Source organism: Gymnogyps californianus, chromosome 6, assembly GCF_018139145.2.
Source record: "Gymnogyps californianus isolate 813 chromosome 6, ASM1813914v2, whole genome shotgun sequence".
Lineage (NCBI taxonomy): Eukaryota > Metazoa > Chordata > Aves > Accipitriformes > Cathartidae > Gymnogyps > Gymnogyps californianus.
Window position 1 is genome coordinate 19,168,426 of NC_059476.1, and position 26,286 is coordinate 19,194,711.

Genomic DNA, 26,286 nt, shown 5'->3' on the forward strand with positions numbered 1-26,286 from the left:
TTTGTACGCATTTTTATGGCTCTACACAGATTAGAGCCAACAGAGTTTATTAATTCAGATTAGCATCTGGATTTAGACTCACTAACAAGGCTTCATAGTTGGAGGCAGTGTTGTACATGAGCTGGTTGTGTGCGTTAGGTGAGTGCATGATCCCTCACAGAACCCAGAGCGTAGGAGAGTGGGGAGCAGAGGGTCCCACCAGGCTGCGCAGAAGCCTTTGCAGCCCAGAAAGCTGAGCTGGTAACAAATGATTGTTAGCTGCAGTGTAGCAGCTAGGAGGAGGAGAGCCAGAGAGATTTCTAGTTCTTTTTCTCTTTCTCTTGCCAAATAATATGTGCATTAACTTTACCTGACCAGTAAATTAGATCGTCTCCACCAAGTGAGAAGCGCTCAATAAAATAAAATTTCTTAAAGTGAAAAAAAAAAAAATCTAAATATAATGATAGCAATTTAAAAAGAGGAGGACTTGGCTATCTTTGTTGTAGGTTTCAAATAATAGTAATTCTTATAGGTAGAGAATGAAAAATGGTATTTTTACACATATAACTCACAACCTTGATATTCCTGACCTCCTTACAAGTAATTTACATTGAGAATAAATCCTTCTACAATCCAGATGTCCAGATAATTTCCAAACACAGGTAACCTGCAGCTGTCTTCTGTCATTCTTTCAAAGCAGATGTGCATCCAGCAAATTCGCAAGTTCTTTGGAAATCTAGTTCCGCCTGTAAGGTGGAGGAAGCAGGGGGAAGGGTGGTAATGCCACTGGGAAACAGATAACAGGATATGGAAAATTAGAGATGGGGGCTTTTTTGCTAAGAGAGAGTAAGCTGTCTCGCTCATTAGCTGTATACAGGTGTAATCCAGACTGCTACTAATTATGGTTTTGGTTGTTGGTGGTAGTGGGGTTTTCTTGGGGTTTTTGGCTTTTTTTTAACAACCTGTATTTATTACCCATGGAATGACTGTGGAAGATACTCTTTAGTGACCAGATCCGGTGAAATGCTGAGCATTATCATCTGCTGCTGGTCTTCCATTTGGTACTCTACAGTTCCAGTCTGTTTTCTGTTTTTCCTCATCATCGTTTATTTTTCTTGTCTGATAAAAATGTTAGGAATGATTGTAGCCAAAAAGTTACATGCAGTATGTCAGTACTTGCCATAGTGATGTCAAACAAATTGAACATTATCAACTAAAGTAGATGGTATTTTTAAATACTTTTAAATCACATTCTGTTTTCAATTGCATGCATCCATCCCAGGCCAGGAGTGAACTGAGGAATCTGATCTAGCGTATTTATGTAAAAAGTCGCCTGCTTGCAGCAGGTGACTGCAAATGTCTTTAGGAACGCTGGACAACAAGCTGGTCCTGTTTTTCCATCCCAGCTGTTGGAACTATTTGTACTGAACCTGATGGCAGAATTAATAGATTAATGGATTTGTAGATTTGAACATTACAGAGCAATAAAGTTTGACACACGGTCACCTAGTCTGATATTTTGAAACAAATACTGTAACTTCTGGAGTTAGTTATGGTTTAAACTAGACAATTCTTGATATTTGTGCTGGCTGCTTAGATCCCTCCCTTTTCAGGATGCTGCTGCTGCTGGATTCCATTCCTGCAGTGTGTGTTCATTGGTGTTTGGGCCCAGGAAGAGGCTCAAGAGCTCAGCCCATCACTGCAAATTAATACATGAAATTCACTAAGGACTTGTTCATAGTGCTCAAGGGATAGTTCAAGTCACATCCTAACTACACTTACTAGTGTAAATCCTGTAGTAGCCTAAAGATTTTGGGATGTGGCTTTTGGAAATGTACTGGTTCTGCTTCAAAAACTTTGTTCAGCTGCACAACTTAGGTTAACAATTGCAGTTATAAAGAAATTGGCTGGGCTTGATATTACTCTAGTCAACTAAAATAATTAGCACCAAACAGCTAGTTGTTTCTGTGATCATTTTCTGCCTTTGCTCTCAAGAAATTCCAGTCTGCTTTCCTTCCTTCAGCCCACAAAGCTGAAAGGAGGAAATCATTAGAACCTCGTTTCTAGAAGGAAATGGCCTCCAGAGGCTACTGTCCAAGCCTAAAAGAAGAAGAGGACTGTAGCTTGACCTGTCTTTGAGGTATCTGATGATAATCCCAGCTGTTCTTGGGAAGTATCCGGGAAGCCCATGGGCTAGGAAACAATGACGGTTGAGTACCAGGAAAGGGGAAGGGTCATGCTTCTTAAAATCTGCACCTCTAATGCTCCCAGATATAAGAAACCCTAGGTGCATAAGGAAAATATTTGTTTTTCTTGCATATCCAGTCAGAATATTACTATTTTATTTTGACAGCGCAGATGTTTAAGGAATTCTACATCCATTTTATTTTTCCCTTAGCAAATCTTCAACGAACCTCATAAACAACCTGCGCTACAGGAATACTGGCATTGTTTTCTTTAAAGGGAAAACGAGAATGCTTTCATTTGTGCCATTTGCATCAGGCCCTTTTGCACATGGAAGAGTTTTAAATAGCATGCATATACATTATTAATTCTGGCAAAGTCTGCAGTTGTCTTGAGGGAAAAGAATAGCTGCTATAAAACAAGAAGGTACAAACTGTCGTTATGCATCTTATAAGATACTGCTGTATTTGCTTCTTCCAGATATTGGTAATAAATGCATTAAGGAGAGCACAAAGAAAGTGTTAATGCAGTAATACGTAGTATTTCAATAAGTAGAAATTTAACGTAACCAAACTACAGCAGTCTCTTTCTGATTTAGCACATGGAGCAGCAGTAGCTGGCATGGCCGTGTTAAAGGAGGAATGAAGGGGTTTCAGAACTTCATGGTGTCTGATAGTAACATGACTTTTGTGGAATTTGTAGAGCTCTTCAAATCTTTCAGGTAAAATATGTTTCTATTCTGTACTCGTCTCATTCATCCAAGTTTATAAAAGAGCAAAAATTGAACTGTTCCACTCTTTTCGCAGTGTCCGTAGCCGCAAGGATCTGAAAGACCTTTTCGATGTCTATGCTGTGCCTTGCAATCGATCCGGTTTAGAGCCTGCTCCACTTTACACTAATTTGAAGATTGATGAAAATAGCAGTGGATTCCAGCCTGATTTAGGTTTGTTAGAGGAAAATACAGCTGTTAGACTGCTGAACATCTTCAGTTATTGGCTTTAAGAAAGTGTCTCAGTCAGTCTCATAAAGAACTATCAATTATAAGTTTAAGTAGAGGATTGCTGCCGTACCTCCACTGATACCTAGTTAGCAGGATGTAAGACAGGTTCTTTGTTCAGAAATGAAGGGGAGGAAAAGTATTCCTGCTTTAGATTAGCCAGATATATTTGTAACTGGTATAGCAGAGGCATAAAGCTTGTTGCTGGGCGGCTGGGCCCAACACAGGGATCTGTCTCTGGTTGCAGGAGCTCTGGAAGGGCTAAAAGACTGAGCAAATGTAGGGAGGAGAAATGAGGAGGCTGTGCCCTGTGTCTCATTTGGTTGGTTTTTTCCTATCTGGTTTCCTAGTAGATCTGCTTTATGTGAGACAAGGGGGAAGGAAACCTCTGTCTGCCTTTACATTCCCCAGTTACCATAAACTAAGTCTGGAGCTTTGTCCACATTTAAAGAAAACAGTCTTTCTGCCAAGCAGCCTGTGGGGAGGGTACACTACAATTGGCATATGGGACTGGAAGAAGATAAACGGTGATCGCACAGGAAGGGTATGGGGTTGTACACAGCGAAGGAAAGGCTTTGAGGCTCTACGTGGTGGTGAGAGGAAGCAGGAGGGTCCTGGGTGACAGTGTGTGAAAGGGTGTGAATCCATGTTAAAGGTTCCAGGATTTTGTTTATAGTAATTGAACACTTATAGTCCGCTCCCACTGTTTTCATAGACACTTAATAGTCTTTCTTCTATTAGTGAATAGAAACAAGATCGTTTTGTTATAATTTACTATGTCAGTGCTAAAATATTCAGTCAGATATTCATGTGTACTATGTATTACAGTATATTCTACACAGTATATATAATACACATAATTATATAGCTTATATTTATATTTCCTTTTTTTTCCTTTAAGATTTGTTGACTAGGAATGTTTCAGACCTTGGTTTGTTCATTAAGAGCAGGCAGCAACTATCAGACAACCAGAGGCAAATATCTGATGCTATTGCTGCTGCCAGTATCGTAACCAATGGTACTGGAGTTGAAAGCACATCGCTGGGAATATTTGGAGTGGGAATCCAGCAGCTGAACGACTTCCTAGTGAATTGCCAAGGAGAACACTGCACCTATGATGAAATCCTCAGTATTATCCAGGTCTGTAATACAAACATCTTGCAATTCCTTTTACTTGAACTCTTGTTACTTCTGTTTTGTCAGAAGTAACTGCATTGTCCACCTTGTAGTCAGAATAGCATATCTGTGTGGATATCTCCTTTCACACTGATGTTGTGTTTACTTGAATTTAAAATTTAATACTATCTTTATTCTGGGCTATAAAATTGTGCAGATGTCCATAAATACATCCATAAAAACAAAAAAAAAATCATGCAAATAAACAGTTTTATTGGCTATGTGTGCTTTATCCGGAAAGGGATGTCACCACTTGGCAAAAGTATTCATGACAGTGCATTGTTTTCTCCTTGTCTGTGACCACCTTTGATAGAGCTTAACTCTAATTTGGAAATTAAAAAAAATACCATTTCCACATATTTTTATTTTATTATAAAAAATTTTCCAGAGCAAATGTGGACATTTTATTCCCTTATGTACAAAGGCTGAAGTGATTAGAAAGTATGTAGAAAACTTTGAATTCCTCCAAACATACGTAATATACTCTAAAATTAAGCCCCCACTTAGCAGTTAACAAAGGCTAAAAGCTGTGTATTTCAACTATCAACATGTAATATAAAATTGCAAAGTTTAAAAGACAGAAATTCTAAAGACACATCAAGTTATCATACCACAAGTCTCTTTAATTCGAGATGGTGGCATGTTGTGTTGAAGCACAATAGATAGGAGAAGGATGCCTGATTATAGATCCTTTTTAATTTCAGCTTAAGTGCTGACTCTGCTTTGAACAGGAGGTTGGATTAGATGACCTCCCAACATCCTTTCCAACCTGAATGATTCTATGATTTACAATTATGAGTTTAGTATGCTTGTTTAGTGATTTGTAAAAGAAGCATGAGCATGCTGCAGGCACCTAATTACTTTATCCACAAAAAGACTGGTTTTACATACTAACTCGTTAGTTCAATGAGCAGACTACACTATGAAAATATGAAAAAGCTGTATTTCTAAGAATTGTTATTATATATCTCTTAAATTTCTTCCTCTTTATAGAAATTTGAACCCAGTGTGAATATGTGCCAGCAGGGGCTGCTATCTTTTGAAGGATTTGCAAGGTAATTATTTATGTGTTAATTTTTGTGTATATATATATATATATATAAAAAGATGACACCAGTGTATTGATGTTTGTATGACAGTCACAAAATACTCAGCACAGCATAAAATTTCCTCACATCTTCTCATCTCTAGATTTTTAATGGATAAAGACAACTTTGCCTCCAAAAACGATGAGTCACAAGAGAATGCTGAGGACTTGAACTTTCCACTGTCATATTACTACATAGAATCTTCACACAATACTTACCTTACTGGCCATCAGCTTAAAGGGGAGTCCTCAGTAGAGCTCTACAGCCAGGTATGCAGGATCAGATCATTGTGTAGTTTTCAACATGAACTTGTTTGTTTAAGTGGCAAGTCGCAGAAATGTGACCTTTTTGCTTTGAAAGTCTAAATGTCCTAAACCCGTGCTTGCAAAACGTTGGAAAACATGATGTGTGGGAAAGCTGCCTGTAAGCACAGTTGTGCTCAAATGCCTTTTCTAAGGCAAAAAAATGGGCTTAGTTTGAGATTCATAGCATTTAGACACCAGTCGGTCTGACCCAACCTACTAAAATTAGACTTTCCCACAGGAAAGACTGATCTAATATTTTAGTTCATTCAGATGTCAAAAACACTACTCAAATACTGTACATTGCACTGCAAAGACAAATTTCAAATGGAACCATAACTTCTAAAAACGTTACTTCTAGGAATATTCTACAGTTTTTTAGACTTTATGCCTGATTGGTGGTGAACAGGAAAAGAACCATTTCTCCCTAGGGCTTTTGGTTCTGTGTTTGTTTGTATATATATGTATTTGTGTGTCCGTGTATTTACCAAATGCTAGAGAAAGCATCAAACTTCCTGTGAGTAGTGTTTTCATTACTCTAAATGTTAATGACTCACCATTGAGAAGGGCTCATCTGGTGTCCCATGTGCTGCTTCGCCTGGAGTTATAAGACAGAGGGATGAGGCTGTGTTAGGAAAGCCCGAATAACAGGATTGCATTGAATAATGCAATTGCAAAGGAGGTTCCTGTAGTAGCACTGCACAGAGTGATGTGAGTATTGTGTTGGTAATACATGGGAAGTGAGATAGAGCTCAGCTGGCTACAAAATCTGTATGATGCAGAAAAGCTTCTTCCTGTCCCTCAAGTAGTTGTCGCCAGAAGAGAAGGAGCACTTTGTTCTGGCTCAGTGTGTCTGGCTCTCACAGAAGTGGTGGTGTGCCAGCGACGGACACAACTGCCTGAAATCTAATTATTCAGGTTTTGAATAGGAGAAGTAATTTTTTCTTTGTTCATGAATGTTTTTGCTGGAAATGGTTTTGATTGTCAAGATCTTTGTTTTCAGTAAAATATTTAATTGTAATACAGATAACTCTTTCAGTGATAGGCATGCTGAAAATTGATAGCAATAATAAGCTGGGCTGCCAACAGATGGGTTAGCTTATCTTTCCCTCCATCCTTCCTCTTTTCTTTCTTCAGTGGTTTTCTAGCAAGTAGGACTTTCTAAAATAAATAAATGAATAAATGGATGGATGGATGGATGGCTGTAAATTAGCTTAATATCATTAAATAAGATGGCCTGGCACATTTTCATTCTCACTATCCTCATGGAAGTTGTTCATAAGACATTATTTTCAGACCTTCTTCTATTTAAAAAACTAATAACAACAACAACAAAAAGAACCAGCAAACAAACTGCAGATGCCGTGCCCATAAGCTGTCATGGTAGCAACCTGGAATAAATTACCATGTTGCTTTATAGCTGCTTTTGCAGGTAGAAATATGGAAATGTTTCTCTCCCTCAGAACATTAAGCTATACATTAAGAACCACTTTCTGCAGATTCCATGTGTCCTGTATGATACCATGAATTTACAAAGCTTTATGGTACTTCTCCTAAGAATGTAAATGCTTTCTTAATTTGCCCGCTCTTTCTCAACCTGGGGAATGCAGTTAGCTGGGGACTGTAGCTTCTGTGGGCTATGTTTACTCCACAGAGATTGCTCTTTCCAGCACTTCTGCTGAATCACGGGGCTTTCATTTAGCTCTGCAATGTCTGTCTTCTGCTTTCATGGCATGAGACTGTGGCTTATACGTGCTTACACTGTTCAATTGCATTGTAGGTTCTTTTACAAGGCTGCAGAAGTGTGGAATTAGACTGCTGGGATGGTGATGATGGGATGCCTATCATTTATCATGGGCACACTCTTACTACTAAGATCTCTTTTAAGGTATGCTGATAATTGCACATAGAAACAAAAAATGAGAAGAAAATCAGTAACTTTTTCTCTAATGAAGGAAAAAATTTGCTTACTAGAAAAGTACAAACCCTAATGGGCTAAATCCTAATAGAGTATGAAATACAGACTACGTCACACATGAACTCCTCAACTGTAAACATTATGCTTTTCAAATTAATTTTTGTAGTATATGTGCTGTAATTTTCTGTCTTTTTATCGTCAATGTAACTAACATAAGTAGCTGTTGCCAGTTCTATTGTAACAAGATGCTAGGTTGATCTATAGGAGCTTGTTTTGAAAGCAAATTGTGGATTCTTTCTTCTTAGAGGGGAAAACAGATGCCTTCCTTTCTCCCCTTTCAACTAACAGTAAGTTAAATGAATGCTGCAAAATAATCACATGTTCTTTCAATGACCTTTCTTCCTCACAGGAGGTAGTTGAAGCAATTGATCGCAATGCATTTATCACCTCTGACATGCCAATTATCATATCAATAGAAAACCACTGTTCATTGCCTCAGCAACGCAAGATGGCTGAAATTTTCAAGGTAGGCCATAAATTGTGGTAAATTATTCTAAGCACGTTCCTTGGGATTTTCCATAATATATCACATGTTCTTGATATTTCAGAATGTATTTGGAGATAAGCTGGTAACAAAGTTCTTATTTGAGAGTGACTTTTCTGATGATCCCATGCTTCCTTCACCTGGCCAACTGAAAAGAAAAATCCTGCTTAAAAACAAGAAGCTCAAAGCCCATCAAACACCAGTGGATATATTGAAACAAAAGGTAAAGTCCTTCCTTAATAGCAAGCAGTGAGACCTAACTTTTGTTAAAAATAATTCATTTGTGTTTGAAGTTTTTGCCATTCCAGTATGTACAGCAGGATAATCTAATGCATATTCATGCTTGGAAAACTCACAGTGGATTGCAACACTTTCAAATAAGTAGACAAGACGTATAGTAAAGTATAGATACAGCATAACAAAATTTTAGTGTATTTTAGTTTTATAATACTTCATAATATTATGATTAGCACCACATGTGATAAACATAAATGAAGTTCCACTCTGAGGCTACAACATTTGCTATTCATGTTTGTTGAGAAATAGTGATATGCATTGATTATGTGTGTATATATACAGTATGTAGTAATTTTTAGTAGAATTCTGCTTTGTTTCCTTTTTCATATTCAAGCCAGGCAAATAACTCTCTTACTCCCTTTTTGGGGGGACTCTGCTATTCAAGTAGTGCTTATACCTATATGAGAATTTTTTTGGTTTCTAAAAATTAGGGCTGCACCTCTGGTAGCCTCAATTTAACAGTGTCTATGGTTAGTCAGCAATTAGATTGAATCTTTGAAAACTAATTGCTTTTACCCAAAATGTAAACACAATTGAATTAGAATTGAATTCTTGTATCAGAATAAGTAAATCACACTGATTGTACCAGTATATGGACATTCTCCATCTTTTAAAAAAGTTTTCAACTGTTTCCAAAACAGCATACCTCTGATTGGAAAAAGGCGGTCTTGCTCTGAATAATGTGTTTGGGTGTTTTTCTACCAACACAAATTTTCTTTATATTCAAACCGTTAAAATGGTATTTTAGTTTGATCTTAACATTTTTACTTATTTCTCATTATATATATATTCAGTGCTTTTATACAAATAAAATAAGATGCAAACAGTGATGAAAACTCTTTTGCTTTTTAAAAATACTTACCAATAATGTAATAAGTGGTTCTGTTGCTGTAGGCTCACCAGCTGGCACATATGCAAGCCCAGGCTAGCAATGGTGCTAGCAACCCCACACCTACCAATGAAGAGGAAGAAGATGAAGAGGATGAATATGACTATGACTATGAATCTCTCTCTGATGGTAACAATATATATTTATTTATTACAGTGCTGTTATAACTGTAGCAATAAGGCATGTAAATATTCTAGTTCAGGAATGATGTAGGTAAGTTGATCTTACCTTGTGAGAGGAGGATGTCCTAAACATCCTTGGTGGCACTTTGGTGCAGTAGTCTGTAATACTGTGAAAATAATTTGACTGTGTAGAGGACTTGAGTGTGACTTCAACCATTAGATGTTTTAACTGTGCAGTGTATGCTAAATTGTAGTCTTTATAAATTATATTTTATATTATTTATATTATGCAAAAATGATTGTGTTCATAGTGTACTCTATCTACATTCACCTGTATTGTCTTTCGTAAGGAGTTTAGGCACCTGAAAGCTCAAGGTTCACAACAGACTTAGCCCTTGCATCTGCATGACTGCCATTAAATTGACCTAAGATGCAGATTCTCCAAAGTCCTCCTTGGTTACTGTCTAATCCCAGAGACCCCTGAAGTACCTATTTTAGTTACACTTTCAGCATCAGCTGTTCACTTCATGCGTAAAGGTAGAGAAGCTTCAGTAAAGATGGCTTTATTAAAGCTTTAGCTGCTCAGTGAAAAAATGGCAAGGCACGCCTTGCTGACTTGCCTTGTTAAGTTCACGTGCTGTCTATGCTTCTGCTATCCTAGCCTTCAGGAACTGGCAGTTTAGCATAAATCCACGTTTAGGAGCAGTTTATAGATTGGATATAATGATTGGCGTGCCAGAGGTGATAAAAAATACTGCCGTTAGTAACTTCCACTACTTCCTTAGCTCTCCGGTTCAGACAGACACGTTTGATTCAACTACAGATGAAGGACAGAATGTGCCACGCTGAGGTGGCTGAGCTGAAGTCATGCATCATGCATCTTTTTTTGCTTCTCTTGCTACAGGGCTGGTAGATTCTGGTAGAGCAAACAGCTGGAGTCAGAAACATTTAATCCTCTCAAGTTTTGTCAAAGGACATTTGTCAAAACCCCCATGCATGGATTGAACAAGCTGGATGCATCTAAATGGGTTACTCGTTATTTTTAATTGGTAATTTTTAGAGAATATATCAAAGTAGATCACAGTGCGTTTACCCAATGAGACAGCAGTGATGGTACAAGTGATACCAAGCTCTTTGGGTAGTTAAATGCTGCACCATCGTTAAACTCCATAAACGGGTCACAAAACTGACCAAGGGGACAAAAAAGTTACAGATGTGCTTCAGTGTAGATAAACATAAGGTAATACATTTAGGGGAAAAAACTTAAACCTTGCTTATGTGATTCTAAGCTCAACAATGGCAGTATCAATTTGGGAGATCGTGGCATTATTGAAAGTTCTCTGAAATCCTCAGCTTGGTGTGCAGTGACAGCCAAAAGATGAGGATCATCAGGAACAGTACTGAAAACAAAACATCTTTTTGCTTCTATATAAAACCATAATGTGCCACAACTTGAGTTCTGTGTTCAGTTCTTGCCTCCAGATCTAGGGAAGGATATGGTGGAGTTAAGGAAGTTAGAGAGAAGGGCAACCGAAAAAGTAAAGGGAGTGTGGCGGTGGCCTTGGACGAGTCTGAAAAGGCTGGAATCCTCCAGCTGGTAGAGAAGAGGACTGAGGGGTGAATTTGAAGCAGGTTTGCTAAATCATGAAGTGGTGGATAAAGGGAGTACAGAACTATTACTCATTAGGTCTAGGAGGTGCTCAGTAAAACAAGTGGAAGATCAGTCTAAAACAGGTAAAATAAACTATTTCTTTGTGCAGCCGGTAGTAAACTTCTGGAATTTGCTGCCACGGGAAATTGTGGAGGCAAACGGTATCAGCAGATTGAAAAAAGGATTGGACAAATTCACGGACAAGTTTACAAGCAAATGTTATAGGTAGAAATGTACAGTCCAACATCGCTAATATTCAGCAATTGTGGATGTTGGGGTGGTAGCAGGGAAATGGACCATGAATAGTGGCTGGATGCTCTCTTTAAACAGCATCTCCCATTGCCACTGTCAGAAGGAGAGTGCCAAGCTAGATGTCTGACACAGTTGGGCATGTTCTCCTAGGTAAACAGTAAAGTACTTCACTCATTGAACCTTTAAGTCTAATAGGTACCTGTTTAAGTTCTAGGTACCATGTTCAGAGAAGATGTAAGGCTTGAGCATGCCCTGCAGCACAGGACTTCTTTCCAGTTCATCTCTTACATTACTTGCTTCTGTGTTTAATGATTTAAAAAATAGTCACAAAATTAACGAATGCAGTTCAGGACCTGACACTGCTTGTGGGATAGCAGTATTATTTATGCTAATATGAAAACTTATGAGTTTGGTGCTGGTGCTGCCTTCAGTTGCGTTTTCCTAGAAAGTTGGCCTAACTGGCTACTTGAGAATACTCCTTGTGTGGGACAGGGTGGAGATAGTGTAGATGTAAATTGCTGGGAAAAACTTAGATCTTTGTTAACAGACTTGCCAGGAAAATATTGCAAGCTAACTGCAGTGAGTGATGTTTGAGCAATGTTCTAGTTAAAAGAAGGTTTGAGAAATCTGAAGCTAGCAAGAAACATTCACACCTTCCAATATATGAAGGAATCTGCGGCATGGTTTACTGTTTTATTACAATGATTATTCTTTTGGATCTTTAATTACGTTAATATTTTGGCAAAACTAATCTAAATAATGGTCTGTAAACTTTCTGAAAAATTTTCAATTTTATTTTCCTTGCTGTTACATTAGGTTTGCGTAAGGCTAGTAGTTTTACAACTGACACTTAATTTTCATTTCTCTGGCTGTAAATCTTAATTTCCTTTACTCTTATTCCCTTTCTGACTCCGTTTCCCTGTAGCTGATGTCCTTAATGCTTCTCCTGCTCCTAACAGCCAGGAAGGTAAAGGCCATTTGGTTGAGCATTTTAACTGCATGAAATCAGCACTGCATCTCCAGCCTGTTAAATGTGACAGTGTGAATATATGGTTTCTACTTCATATTAAAAATGCAGTCAGGTATTTTTATATGGCATTGTTAACTGGTCAGGAGCTGTTAGAAGGCTGCATGTGTGACACCAGTTATGCATAAGAAGAATATGGTCAAAGCATCAGGAATATTAGGAATGAAATAAAACCATTCCTTTTGTGACAATTACAATATTTTGGTCCAGAAAGACCAAATTAGTAGGTGTATTATTCTCCGATAATGTATGTAGCTTTGAAGTGGAATTTCTATAGGTGTAAAAAATACTTGTTCATGGTGAATGTAAGGAGAGGAAAGCCAAAGCGTGCTGTACAAAGACGTGTACATTTTTGATGTGGTTAATTGTGTTTGGACTTGAGCAATTCTTTGTTGTTCAGGAATATCAGTTGTTTTCAGATGGCAAGCTTACTTCATTAGATGATTTTGTTATAAGCATCTTCTGAGCACAAAAGGATGGGCTTTAAAAGAAGTGCAACTTATTAACCAAAGCCAAGCATTAAATTTTTAAAGTAGAAAGTTTCTACTAAAAGGGAATGCTTTGACCAGTAAATGCATTATTTTGGCATCTGGTTATTCAGATAAGATTCACAGCATTGTCCACAAATATTGTTAATTCAAATTAAATTTCCAGTTGAAATTGTTTGGCTTTATGTTTATTAAAATCCCATTAATTTTTAGATAACATTCTTGAAGACCGACCTGAGAATAAATTATCAAGTGATAAACTGCAGTTTGAATATAATGAAGAGTCTGCCAAACGAATAAAGAAGGCTGATTGTGCTACTTACAATAATAAAGGAAAGGTAGTTCTGCTTTTTCCCCCTTTCTTCTCAGCCACACTTTGATATATAACCAGCTTCAAAAGGATTTGAGCAGTTTAGGTAACCGAGACATCAGATGGCAAATGCGCTTTAATGAAGACAAATAGTAGAAAGCATGGAAACACACCAGAGAAAACAGATTAAATAGAACAAACACTCAACATACTGTTCAAGAAAAGTCCTCAGAGGTTATTGTATATACAGGCTGTTTGGCTGAAAATTTTAACTGTCATCGCTCTCAATGAAAGACTTCATTGAAGCTAGATCCAGAAGTTTATTTAGATATGTAATTTCCATTAACATCGATGGAACTGAAGATTTCATCTGAATCTTCAGCATCTTTGTGTATCTAAATAACTTTAAAATACCGCACTATGATATCAGATAGCCACGTTACCTTTTATTAAATCATCTGACAACTGAACCAGTGCATTGCTCTTTAGTAAATTGTAGTTTCTCCTGAACACGGATGGCTTTTGTCTAAATGTTTGTAGAACTGACTCTGATTGAGGCCTTCGCACGCTACCGCAGCATCAGTAACAGGTATTGATGCATAAACCTGCACACAGAGATGTGTTAGGTGAAGACAGCAAACCATATAGGAAGAATGAGATAAAGGATTTTAAGGACACAAGTAAGATATGCAAGAGTACTTTCACATTCAGTGATTTTATTATTATATGTTCTTGGAATTGTCACTTAGGTTTACGACATGGAGCTGGGTGAAGAATTCTATCTTCTGCAAAATAAGAAGGAAAGCAGACAGATAGCCCCAGAGCTATCAGATCTTGTCATTTACTGTCAAGCTGTGAAGTTCCCTGGTAAGTACAGTGCCCTGTTTTATTGCTTTAAGCTTTCTCATTCTTGGAGACATTATGTTTATGTTTTGAATTAGTTAGTACAAGCATTTTCAAATTGAAGTAGTCGAGGAGCTTTTTTTCTTGATGATTCAGTAGTCTACATAATAACAGCTCCTGGCTGAGAAGTAGTATTCATAAATTATGTGAAGACATATTGTTTGTCATATTAAAATTTTTACAAAAGTGAAATTTGCCAGTCTTCACAACTTAGACAACTGCTTCATTGCCAAATGACAGAGGACAGAAAGCTTTATCTTAAGAGCTCTGAGTTTCCATGTAAGGACCTACTGAATTAGGAAGGAAAATATTCTTAAAACCTTGCAGGAAGAGCTTGTCACATTTCTTTAAGTGACCTCAGTTTTGTGTGTTTCACCTTTGCCTACAGCTGCAGCTTCTGTTCTTTCCTAAGTGGACAGGAGGGGAGCCATTTGGCAGCCTTTTCATGGGGTGGGTGAGGACAGCTGATTGCACGCTCACACGTACTCTTTGTGGAAGGGATTAAGGAAATAGGAGGGTCTTCTTTTGTACAGTAGGAAGAATAATGTTTGCAGAGGAAAAGGAGAGGGAGTAACTGAAGAGGACATCACTGATAGTTACTTGTTCAGTACTGAAACATGAGGTTGAGTATGTTTTGGCTCATACTGTGTACATAAATACTTTTAAATTGAGAATTTATTGTTTATTGATGTGTTTAATGTTTTGAATGAAAAATCTGCTTTTTAATGGAATGGTTCTCTGTGGAAAAGTTAGCAATTCTGCCAAATCATGATCTTATACAAATAGAACTATAATCAGATTAGAGAAGCTAACCAAACATAAAATAGTGTCAAACAGGCAAGATAAATATGCTGAAAAATGGAGAGACATTCTTTTATAATCTTCTATAACTTTAAGCATTGTATGTGTCACTTGTAAAAATAATAAATTCTAAAAATTCAAATCTGATACTCTTTTTAATGAAATCTGCAATGAGATCTCTTTCAAATAAAATATTTTCTTTTGAAGAATGATATTCAAGATTAAACAGAGATAGTTTAAGTTGTTCCAAGCATTTCGACACACAAGAAGTTCTGATGTTCTAAGAAAACTTTAAAATATTTCTTTTCTTTTTTAATGTAATTTCAATTATAAAAGAAATACGTGCTTTCCTTATCGGGTTTCTTCCTCTTGCTTTAAAGGAGACATGAGTAGAACAATTAAGAAAATGAGTTCCTTTCACAGATGAACACACGAAGCTGTAAAAATTAGTTTTCCAACAAACTTCATCTCCTTTGAGACTAATACTGCCTTCTCTGCAAGATATGTAGACTTCCATGGCCACCATGCTACTAATTGGATTCCTCTGCTCAGCTGGAGGGCACAGACATGGTGCACTGCCATACCCCGATATTGTCCGTTAATAATGAGAACAAGGCTGGTAGATTCATGACTGTGTAGCTCTATTGACCGGGTTCCTAACCAGCTCAGAAAATGCAAGAGTTTTGGAAATAGGGAGGGCAGAATTCATGTCAGTGGCTGATCAATGGTGTAAATATTTTATTTCTTCTGTCTTCATATATTTCTCTTCTGTGTTTACAGTTGCCTATGTCCCTGAATGTTAATCACTGATTTGTGACTATAAAAAAGGACAAGGACCATTGTGTTCACTTATCCTAGCCTACTGAGTAACACAGACTTCCCTAAGTGCTTCCTGGTCAAAACAGAATTTATCATGTGGAGAAAATAACATTTCTTGTTTATAAAAATCTCCGGTAACAAGGAACCCACCACAGCTCGTGTTGTTTCAGTGGTTTTTGACCCTTACAGTCCTTGCTTAACTTCAATTTCAGTCTGTTGCATATCATCACCATTATCTAAGAGGGTGAAGGTCTGTTCTTTTGGGTCACCCAAGGTGAGGGCAGTGAAGCATACTTGAGCACAGTACTGCTATAACCCCCGGGCACATGGCTCGTTGCCTTGGTGCTGAGGATCCTTACACAATGAGTAGAGGAAGTTGAGTACATAAAAACAGGATCTGCACAATCAAGTGCAGACAGCAGGGAGTCACCTGAGCTAACCAGCATGAAATTCAGTCACCATCTCCATTGTATCAGACTATCTGCCCCTATGGTATCACTTTTCAAGAAATTCAAGTGAACATCAAAAAGGGCACCCTACATACAAAAGTACTGTAAATTCTTTTTCAAGATCTGCAAACCCACAGACTAACTGGCTGTTGGTCTGAAACACATGGTGAGAAGGTGACAGTTTAACCTGTTACTTTAGCATGGTTAGAATAAGAAGGGCAGGGAAGTTTGCTATTCTCTGGATTAAAAATCTAAAAGCAGTAAAGCAGTGTGGTTATATCTAACATGAGAGATGGGCACTAAACTCTATAACTCGAAGGATATAGCATAGGGCTTGTAGGGAAATACAAAACATTTACTCTGTCATTATAGTAGTATGATAGGATCTATGTGCTGGTCTAGTGTGGTGGGAGATCTAAGCTGGTCCTGCTTTGACCAGAGAGTTGGACCAGATAACTTCCAGAGCCTTGCCAATCTCCATTATTTTATGAATTTATGATTCTATGAATAGGTGTTGCTATATTTTGGAGTCAAGTTTAGATTGGAGGGAAAAATGGAGCTTGCCTCTGGGAGGAGGTGTGTCCCATGCAAAGCATGGCCATGGGAAAGACTGAAAGAAAACTCCCAGCTGCAGCTTACCCTGTGGCCACCACCCTGGGTTCAGTTAACCCTGGTGTTTTGCATTGCACTCTCTGGTGATGTACGAGGTTAGTCTGTTTCCTCAGTGACTGTCTCCACAACAGGATTTTGAGACCTGGATCTTGCTTGCCAAATCCATTTGATCCATTGAAAACTGGGATTAAATAGTGCTGGAAGCACACAGTGCATAACTCCTCAGTCTTCTAGTCAGTTCATATTCTTTGGTCTCAGCTTCTACCATCTTCTGTGGCTTAGGTGTATGCTTTGGCCCAAAGAGACAGTACGTCTCCAATGCTGAAGACATTTATGTATATCCTAAATTTTACTAACCCAAGCAGTTCCATTGAAACTATCAGCATAATTTTACTAAGTACGTATAGACATGCTGTAAAGATTGAGAGCTGAAAATTTACAGCTGTGGACAGACTTCAGTAGAAGAGAGTCCCATGTATCCTTTTTGTGATTTACATTTGTAGTTGAAATACTAGTATTAAATGCAGAACTGTATTTAGGCAGGTGTGAATTGATGTGAGTTCATGAGGGTTGTTTCATAAGTCACAGGCAAATAACAGTGTACTTGCTTTGTTATATTTTATATCACAAGTACATCTTGGGTCTCTGAGAGCATCCCACACCTCACTGCTGTGGGTGGCAGAATAACTATCGTGCGTTTTGACTTAGTTTAATTTTGGTCTGCCGTGTGCTCTCTCCAAGTCAACAGAAAGAAACTGACCTTAAGGGGGATTAAGTCTGTTTACTTCACTGGGATTTGGGTCATGATTTTAATGATTATTTTGCTAGAATGCATATATTTGAGTAACAGCTATACTAGCGCTTTCCAGCTCCACTTCTGTTACATATTGGCCATTAAATGCTTAATGGATTTTGAATGTCTACCATATTTCCCATCATTGAAATACAAATTCTAAACAGAGGAAGATAACTCTGAAAACATCTTGAGGTTAAACTGTTTAACCAACAGCATTTGGGCTTTTTCTTTTACATCATATCTTCAAATCATATTCTTGCATTTATTTAATTACGTAGGTATCCTATCCTAGGTTAATTCCATGATATTCACTACTGTGCAGATTTATTGCTTCTGTAGAAAGGATTTTTTTCTTTTTTAATTATTCTAAAGATGAATACATTGGGACTGTTACTGCTGATTTTTTTTTTAGTATTAATTAGGACCATTTGGTAATTTGAGACAGAGCCACTACCTTCCTCAAACCAAAAAGTAAAATGGAGAAAAGTTGTATCACAGAGAGATAACTGTGTATTGTATTGCTTCATATAAGTTTTTATATACATTATATACGTAAACATACATAATATATACATATATAAAGGCATGTATGTATGTAAAGATGTTAAAATTAAATTATGGCGAAAAATACACTGCTTGCCCTGTGTACTATATAACAGAAGTATTCATGCCTTCAAAAATAATGTAAAATATGATGGAAAATGTCATGCCCTCTTGGTCATGTTTTTTGGCTCATTTATTTTACATTTATGGGAACAGGCTTGTCAACTCTAAACCCATCTGGCTCTAGCAGAGGAAAAGAAAGAAAAAGCAGGAAGTCCATTTTTGGCAACAATCCTGGCAGGCTGAGCCCTGGGGAGTCAGCTGCTCTTGCCAAAGCATCTGGAAAAGGTAAAGTTAGCATCTTCTTTCACCAGTCACGTGGAAGGACTCTGTAATCCAACACATGTACCAGACCAAGTTGTTAAAGATCAAATACTTTACAATGTGTAAGATGTTGAACTTTGGAATGGTTTTTCGTTGGTGCAGCAGCTATTACAGTAACACTGTTATAACTGAAGTGTTGAGTGTGGAATGTTAAAACAGGATTACTTGGTCAGGAATATGAAGACCCTAATTCATAAATGATTCAAAACTAACATACATTTTAAGTGATGTATCTTAAAGTTTGTATTTTAAAAGGTAGGAATGCATATTTTCAAAGTACAAATGGAAGGCAGAACTGTTGGGCTGGATCCAGAAAAGGATTTTTAGTGTCTGAAGTCGGACTCAGTTGCCTAAAATTCAGCCAAGTCCAAACGTGTAATCGTGCAAACTCCTGTGTTCCACCTTGGAGCTATTTAGACTCCGCAGGTGATTCAGTTTGTGAACTTGGAAATTGTACTTCTGCGTATGAACAGATGTAAAGAAATACAAAGAAAGTACAAAAAGGGTTCTGGAGCAGGGATGAGACTCAGATCCCCTGCCTTTCAGGTGAATGCCGTAAACAGAAAGTTACCGTTGTACCCTTTCTTGTACTCATTTTCTGGCTCAAGGAATGTTGCATTTCTTTCGGCCCAAGGGCACAGCTGCAACAGACAGGTTAGATTCCCTTCTAGAGGCCAGTGTCCTAAAAATGAAGAAGTCTAGTGCCTAATTCTAAGGATATAAGTATCTTGCTGGCTTTGTCCCCTAACTCTTACGGCCTCTGTAGACTGCCTGTTTGGAGACTTAGCAGATGGGTTTCAATCTTGCCTCCCTTCCTCGTGTAAAATGTGTAAATGAGAAGCATGGGATTTTATTCCTTTATTTTATTCAGGCAAATGCCAATTAAGTATTTATTTATGAAAATGGTTTTTAGCACATCTAATCACGGTATCATTTCAATACTTAAACATTACGTTTCCTCTCATGGATTGTTCTTACTGTATAAGAAGGAATGTGACACACTGAGTAGTGTCATTTTCCAGGATCATCTTTTTCTACCATAACCAAAGTATGCACAAATACTTCACTAGAAAACATCGAATTTTTGGAGTCTCTGGATCTGCAGCTGTAACTTGAGGGTACTGTTTATTTTCCAGGTCCTTTTGATGTGATGCGGCAGACCTGGGAAGATCCTTGCTCTCCTTACAACTCTCCAGCTTCTCTCAGTGCTATCATAAGGACGCCCAAGTGCTATCATATCTCCTCCCTGAACGAGAACGCTGCCAAGCGGCTGTGCAGGCGGTACTCTCAGAAGCTGATCCAGCACACCACCTGCCAGCTCCTGAGGACCTACCCCGCTGCCACGCGCATCGACTCCTCAAATCCTCATCCACTGATCTTCTGGCTCCATGGCGTACAGCTCGTGGCTCTTAACTACCAAACAGATGGTATGGGTACACAAACGCACATTTTAATACATTTTAAATGCGAAATAAGTCCTTAAACTGTGAATTTGTATTTGACATTTGCTTTTACCTGCTATCACAAGGGCATGTACCTGTCTGTGCGCCCCAGCACGAGCAGCTTTGTACCATGACACAATCTGGTCGTTGAGAGTAGCGATCCCAGAGTTCAGGAGCTTTATGCCAATGCAGCAGATCTCTTGATAGCACAGAAGTGCCTGGACAGCAACACCTTCCATTTTTGTTTTTATTTTATTGCTGAAGGTTGTTTTTTTTTCCCCAGTTCAAGTAGCTGTTATCCCTTTCTGATAACTTCAAGTATAAAAAGGTACTGAACTATTTTTTACTTAGAAGTGCCACCTTGGATGCTGGTTTAATGTTGATCAAAACATTTTTGGGCCATTTTCTATCCTATCTTATGTTCCTTCACCTTTTCGATGGGGGATCCATTAGGTCATCTACAAAGCTACACAGTCAATGCTTTTTCATTCTGCAGTTCAGGGCAAATACCTAGAAACTTCTCAGAGAATAGGTGTAGGCAAGCCCTACAGCTGGATAAAGACAACAGAAAGGGATAAAAAAGAATGAACTGTTCTTATGGTTTTGTATAATTAAGTATTGGATAGATTGGATACATAAATTACAGCTATCTCTGAAAACGAAGAATGAATTCATAGTACACAACTGGGGGCGGGGGGGAAAGATACTTAAAACATGTCTTTGTCTTCACTGTTACAGTTTTTCCATTGTACCATTGCTCTTTGTCAGTTTTGGCTGCCTTACTTTCACAGATCTTCCTCTGCAACTTAATGCAGCGATGTTTGAGGCTAATGGTGGCTGTGGATATGTTTTGAAACCTCCTGTTCTGTGGGATAAAAATTGTTCAATGTACCAGCAGTTTTGTCCGTTAGAAAGAGATCTTGATAATAAGGAGCCAGCTATATATTCTTTAACAGTAAGTACATTAAAAGGGTATTTCATACAGCCAAACAGATAGAAGTAGACAATATTTAACTACAGTCTTTAACCAGCATTACAGTCATGCTTCTGTATGAAAAGATTGAACCTTTAATTGTTCCTTGTACTTCTGAAGGTCAGCATAACAGAAATTGCAGGGGGAAGGAGCAAATAATTGTCTTTGTTTTATTTTATTGGCTGGTTTGTATCCATAGTTACTTTCACTGTTTCCTTCACAATATTTGTCGAAACCCAGTCCTGAAAGCATTTTCCCTGGGACTACACAACTGTGTAAAATTATACATGTGCCCGGATGTTTCACTCGTTTGTGAACACTTGAGAAACTACACAAAAAGCCATTGTGAAAAGCTGTAATGAATCTTACAAAAAAATTTTTTAAAAGTTATATAATTCATGGATTTATGGCCCAAAAAAATGTATTCTAAAAAGCTAGTCCCTTCCAGGAAATGTTTCAGGAAAGTGAGATTCATAAGAATCAAAATTTTCCCAGCTGTGGTAATTGCACACCTAATTCTTGTGTTGTGTATGCCAAAGCAAGCCAGAGGTCAGTGCCATCACCCCAGAGTAATGGAGAAGAAAATTTGATCCTTTTTGACTACGTTACTGGTACATTCTTTCTAGATTAACTTTCAGATGCCTTGAATGGTTACACTCATGATGTATAGTGTATTTTTTTCAGAGGAAAGATACCGTAGCAACAGCATGGGGGGGCTTGAAGCAGCTCTGCTTCTGAAATTACTGCCCTGGCAATTACAAAAGTAGGGGAGGGTTGTAATTAAATCAGCACGTTAACAAACTGTGCTTAGGAGTGTGCTAAACAATGTTTAGCTCAGAATCGTGACAGCAAAAGAATTACTCCACTAATTGGTTTCTCTGTGTACTCCTCGGCTTCAGATTGTGTCTGGACAGAACGTCTGCCCTAGCAATAGCACGGGCAGTCCGTGCATTGAAATCGATGTGCTGGGGATGCCGCTGGATAGCTGCCATTTCCGGACGAAGCCCATTCATCGCAACACTCTCAACCCCATGTGGAATGAACAGTTCCTTTTCCGGGTTCACTTCGAAGATTTGGTCTTTCTTCGGTTTGCAGTTGTTGAAAATAACAGCTCAGCTGTAACAGCTCAGAGAATCATTCCCCTAAAAGCTCTAAAAAGAGGTACAGTGTAGTTTGTAGTGACACCCTATGCCAAAATGGTCCAGCAGATTCCTGGACTGAATCCTGCCGCGGGGATATTTTTAATCAGCTGGTTGCATTTTTCTAGGGACAGGGAGCAAATATCAGACAACATACTTTGCCCTGGCAGTATGATGCTGATCTAATAGACTCCCTGGGAGCTGGAGGCTGCCCCAGTGACTTGTAAAAAGTCAGATCCTGTGCTGTTGCAGAGACTGGGGCATCTTGTACGCAGTTGCTCCGATCCTGAGCTGTGGTTGTGAGGTGGTGTTCACCTTGAGACTTGCTGCTGCCTTAGGAAGTGCGGAGTGGTTTCACTCCCTGCCTTGTCCTTTGCCCAAGAAACTGCTGTAACTGGTGATCACTGGCCAGAGAGGAATTGCACTTGCAGCTGTGGCTGGAGGAGAGGTGAAGGAAGGGTGAAAAAAGGTGAGAGAGAGAGATGAGGAAGCATCGTTAATTCTGTGACACCTGGGGGAGGGAGTTTCCATATTGTCAGCAGCTCTTCAGCAGAATGGTACAAATACGTTCACTTTCGCTTCATGCCACTGTAATACCACGCAACAGTCTTGGCGTATGAGAAGATCTAGCCATAGACATGCATTTTTCCAGTGAGAATTTGTCCTTGTTTCATTCTAATACTTCGCTTTTTCATGTATGAAGATATTGAATATTACAGCAAAACAAAGGTAGGCAGCTATATGAGCCACTCAGCAGTTCATAGCATTTCGGTTACACTGTTGTACAGACAGAGTGTTAATGCAATGTTATTACAGTGCTTTAAATCCTATAGGTGTGGCAAATTGTAGCTATAAATATAGCAAATTTGAGTTTTCCATTTATGAGACTTGTGTCCTAGGATGTGGCAAAGTACTTACAGAGCAGGTTTTTTTTCTCTTTAGGCTATAGACATGTCCAGCTCCATAACCTGCACAATGAAGCATTAGAAATTTCTAGTTTGTTCATAAACAGTCGGAGAATGGAAGAAAGTCCCTCTGGAAACACTCTGCCTGCATCTATGGTAATTCAATTATTTTTTTGTGAATGCCATGAATTCTTGTCTCAATGACTACTATGGTCTGAAGACTTCTAGAATCAGACTGTTCAAAGATGTTAGCCCCTAAACCTGCACATTTTTCAGAAGTACCTCGATGCCTAATTCTTTTGGGCTTCGGTGGAAGTAAGGTTATCCCACCTGGCTGAAACTGTGGGAGGGTAAATCTTTCCAAAGTCTGGCTTCTGGTGTATTTCGGTATAGCGCAAGAACTCCTGTGGTGGAGGAGGAGTGTGGTTGAGCAGTAAGGTTCAGAGCTGCCTCATGCATTCCTTTATGCATGAATCATAAGCAATGCATTTGGGACAAAAAAAGAAAGATGCAAATTACCAACAACTTTGGGATAATGAGAGTAAAATTGAATTCTATTACAGGAAAAGGTGGAGTCTGTATTTCCATAAATACGTATGTATTTATTTATGTATGTGTGTGCACATCTATATGTTTATATGTACAGATATGTATACATACATATACAGATGTGTGTATAATAGAGATATAAAAATACGTATATATGTATGGATGTTAATTTTTTTTTTTTAAATAGCCCTTAATGTTAGGTTACCTGGGTTACTTGTGTTTTAGTAACTTTAAGCATGTATATTATCATTTTGCTGATTCCTAAAGTGTTAGATAAAACCTCCTGAGCTACTGTGTGTGTGCAGCAGATGTGTTGCAGATGTTATCCGCCTGTGAGTACATGCCGAACACCTATCTTGGTGAATTGCTAGGGCAGAAAGGAAGAACATAAATGGTTTGGAGGGTAAAATGAAGCTATAGATTTTCATCCAGTAATTCGTATGCTGAATCCAAATAGTCTGAGCTTAGCTAGAATGGATAATGAGCAACGGAGGTCTGCCCTTTGTCCAGCGGCAGTTTATGTACTCTCACTGGAAAACTTCCTTCTTCTTTCTCTTCAGCTTCAAGGTAGGGTGAGGTGGGGTCTTTTGGGGGGTTGGTTTGTTGGGGTTTTTTAATGCCTTGATCTGTAGTGTAAGAAAGAGCCATGTATTAGCTGGACAGCTTTGCTCTGTCAAGGTCCTTACAACTTGTGTGTACAGTTTCTTTTAAGCAACCTAAAAATAACATGTCTGTGTAAAAACATTCAGTAACCTGTTGAACGTTGTCTGAACAGTTGTTTAGCATGGGGGAAAGGAAAGCTGCTGTGACTTACAAAGTGACAATTCATGGAATTCCAGGACCAGAGCCTTTCACTGTTTTTAGTATAAGTGGGGGGACCACGGCTGCACAGCTTCTCCATCAGGTACGTTGCCCGCTGAATTGCAGACTCTAATTGCAAGAATCCACACTAACATCATTTTGGACATTCGTCTCCCTGCATTTCTCACGTGCAGGGTCGTTGTAGTTCATTCATCACAGCAAGGAGGTGCTTTAGAGATGTGTTACCGTGGAATTAACTACATTGCAAACACAGAATATCATCAGTGAAATTTTCCCAATCTTGGGTTCAGAGAACGGGTTTATAATGTTAGAACATATTCCCTATTAGTATTTTAATATTTGGGCATATGCAGATGAGAAAAGCAATCTTTCTGACCAACGGAGGCAGTGGGCTGTCCTTACAACAAGGGCAAACATCTCTGTGCAATCCTTTGAACTTGAGCACCATAGGAATACGGAGTAAAAGTTAGAGGGCTAAGTTCATGAGTAGAAACACCAGTTAACTCAACAGGGATTGTTATTCTAGCAGTGGGAAAAGACTGTACTGTCCTGGGATTATGAATAAATTGTCTGGCGAGCCAAACAGGACAGAAATAAGCTTAAATAGTACTGCCTTGTCTGGAATAGTTGAACTGCTTGGCTAGGCTTAAAGAGAACAGTACATTACCCTGGAGTAAAATATCCGAATAATAAATAGCACTTCAGAAATCTTGCCTGCACTATCAGACTAGTTATTGATTCTTAAAGCTTCCTTATTCAGTCTCATTTATAACTACTAATTATGCAGTGTTTATATTTAGCATTCTAATTGCTGTGTGTTTATTGTGGTCTGTCTTAGCTCTTGGCTACCACAAAAGGCACCAAGTCATGTGCTGCAGACTATTTTCTGATGGAAGAGAAAAGTTTTATATCTAAAGAAAGGAGTGAATGCAGAAAGCCACCATTCCAGAGAGTGATTGGTCCTGAAGAAGGGCTAGCGCAGCTTTTGAACAGTTGGTTCCCAGAAGAAGGATATGTTGGAAGGATTATCTTTAAAACCCGAGAGGAAGTAAGTCTGTTTCAGATAAATTGTTATTTACAAAAGTAGCTAAAAATAGCTGTTAGGACCAGGAAACAAAAGGGTGCAGTATTTGTTTCACTACTTGGTGAGTAATGTCAGTGCTGTGTACATCGTTTAAAAACAAACATAACTCTTGAGTGAGCACAACTAGGCTTTATACACCTGTGTGAGTCACTCTCACTTGACCTCACTCAGCTCTAGTATCAGCTATGTGGTGTTGTCATTGTGGTTTTAATTTAAAGGAGGAAGATGGAGCGATTACTTCGGTTTGAAGTATGAGCAAAACATCCACAGCTTGAAAATATGCTAGTGAGAGAAAATAGGCTTGTGAGAGAGAGAGACAAAAAAAGCAGGAGAAAGACACTTAACTGACCTCATTTTCAGAGGCAATTCCTTTTGTCAGTTCAGCATACAATAATGCTTGCTTAGTCTGAACATAGTAATATATGTACACATATGTTTATATTCACAAATTTTACATACACAAATGACAGATCCTCTGGGATCCTTTAAAGTGAAAAAAATTAGTTTTAACTGATTATTTTGATAAAACTTTTGATAAAGCTTCAATTTGACAAATTACCATAATGTTATACAAATCCATATTTTGTTTTCCTGTATTTCTAATATTTGGAGCAAAAATTACTAGGTAGACATTTGTTTGTGGAAATAGTAGCCTACTTACTTAATTCAGCTGACTGCAACACTTACTTTGTAAGTGTATGCGACCACAAATATTTGTGTCGCTGCCAAACCCCATTTGTTCAGAAAACATGGATTAAAATCTGTCTTAGCATATATGAAAATTATGCTGTAGTTCTGTCCTGTGACGCTAGTACCTCAAAGCATTATCTGTAATTTTGAG

At 38.3% G+C, this 26,286-nt stretch overlaps 1 protein-coding gene across 1 annotated transcript in view; it reads left to right on the top strand.

Annotated features, from left to right (window-relative positions):
• Positions 1 to 26,286, top strand: part of PLCE1 (phospholipase C epsilon 1) — a 137,564-nt gene that overhangs the window by 107,081 nt on the left and 4,197 nt on the right. Inside the window, exons 11-28 of the mRNA XM_050898846.1 lie at positions 2,762 to 2,884; positions 2,970 to 3,106; positions 4,062 to 4,300; positions 5,330 to 5,391; positions 5,528 to 5,693; positions 7,507 to 7,614; positions 8,054 to 8,170; positions 8,253 to 8,411; positions 9,380 to 9,503; positions 13,128 to 13,252; positions 13,974 to 14,091; positions 18,364 to 18,495; positions 19,668 to 19,958; positions 20,765 to 20,928; positions 21,846 to 22,107; positions 23,028 to 23,146; positions 24,315 to 24,443; positions 25,200 to 25,409. Of these exons, the coding sequence (XP_050754803.1) occupies positions 2,762 to 2,884; positions 2,970 to 3,106; positions 4,062 to 4,300; positions 5,330 to 5,391; positions 5,528 to 5,693; positions 7,507 to 7,614; positions 8,054 to 8,170; positions 8,253 to 8,411; positions 9,380 to 9,503; positions 13,128 to 13,252; positions 13,974 to 14,091; positions 18,364 to 18,495; positions 19,668 to 19,958; positions 20,765 to 20,928; positions 21,846 to 22,107; positions 23,028 to 23,146; positions 24,315 to 24,443; positions 25,200 to 25,409 (2,785 nt within the window). The remainder of the gene's footprint in view (positions 1 to 2,761; positions 2,885 to 2,969; positions 3,107 to 4,061; positions 4,301 to 5,329; positions 5,392 to 5,527; positions 5,694 to 7,506; positions 7,615 to 8,053; positions 8,171 to 8,252; positions 8,412 to 9,379; positions 9,504 to 13,127; positions 13,253 to 13,973; positions 14,092 to 18,363; positions 18,496 to 19,667; positions 19,959 to 20,764; positions 20,929 to 21,845; positions 22,108 to 23,027; positions 23,147 to 24,314; positions 24,444 to 25,199; positions 25,410 to 26,286) is intronic.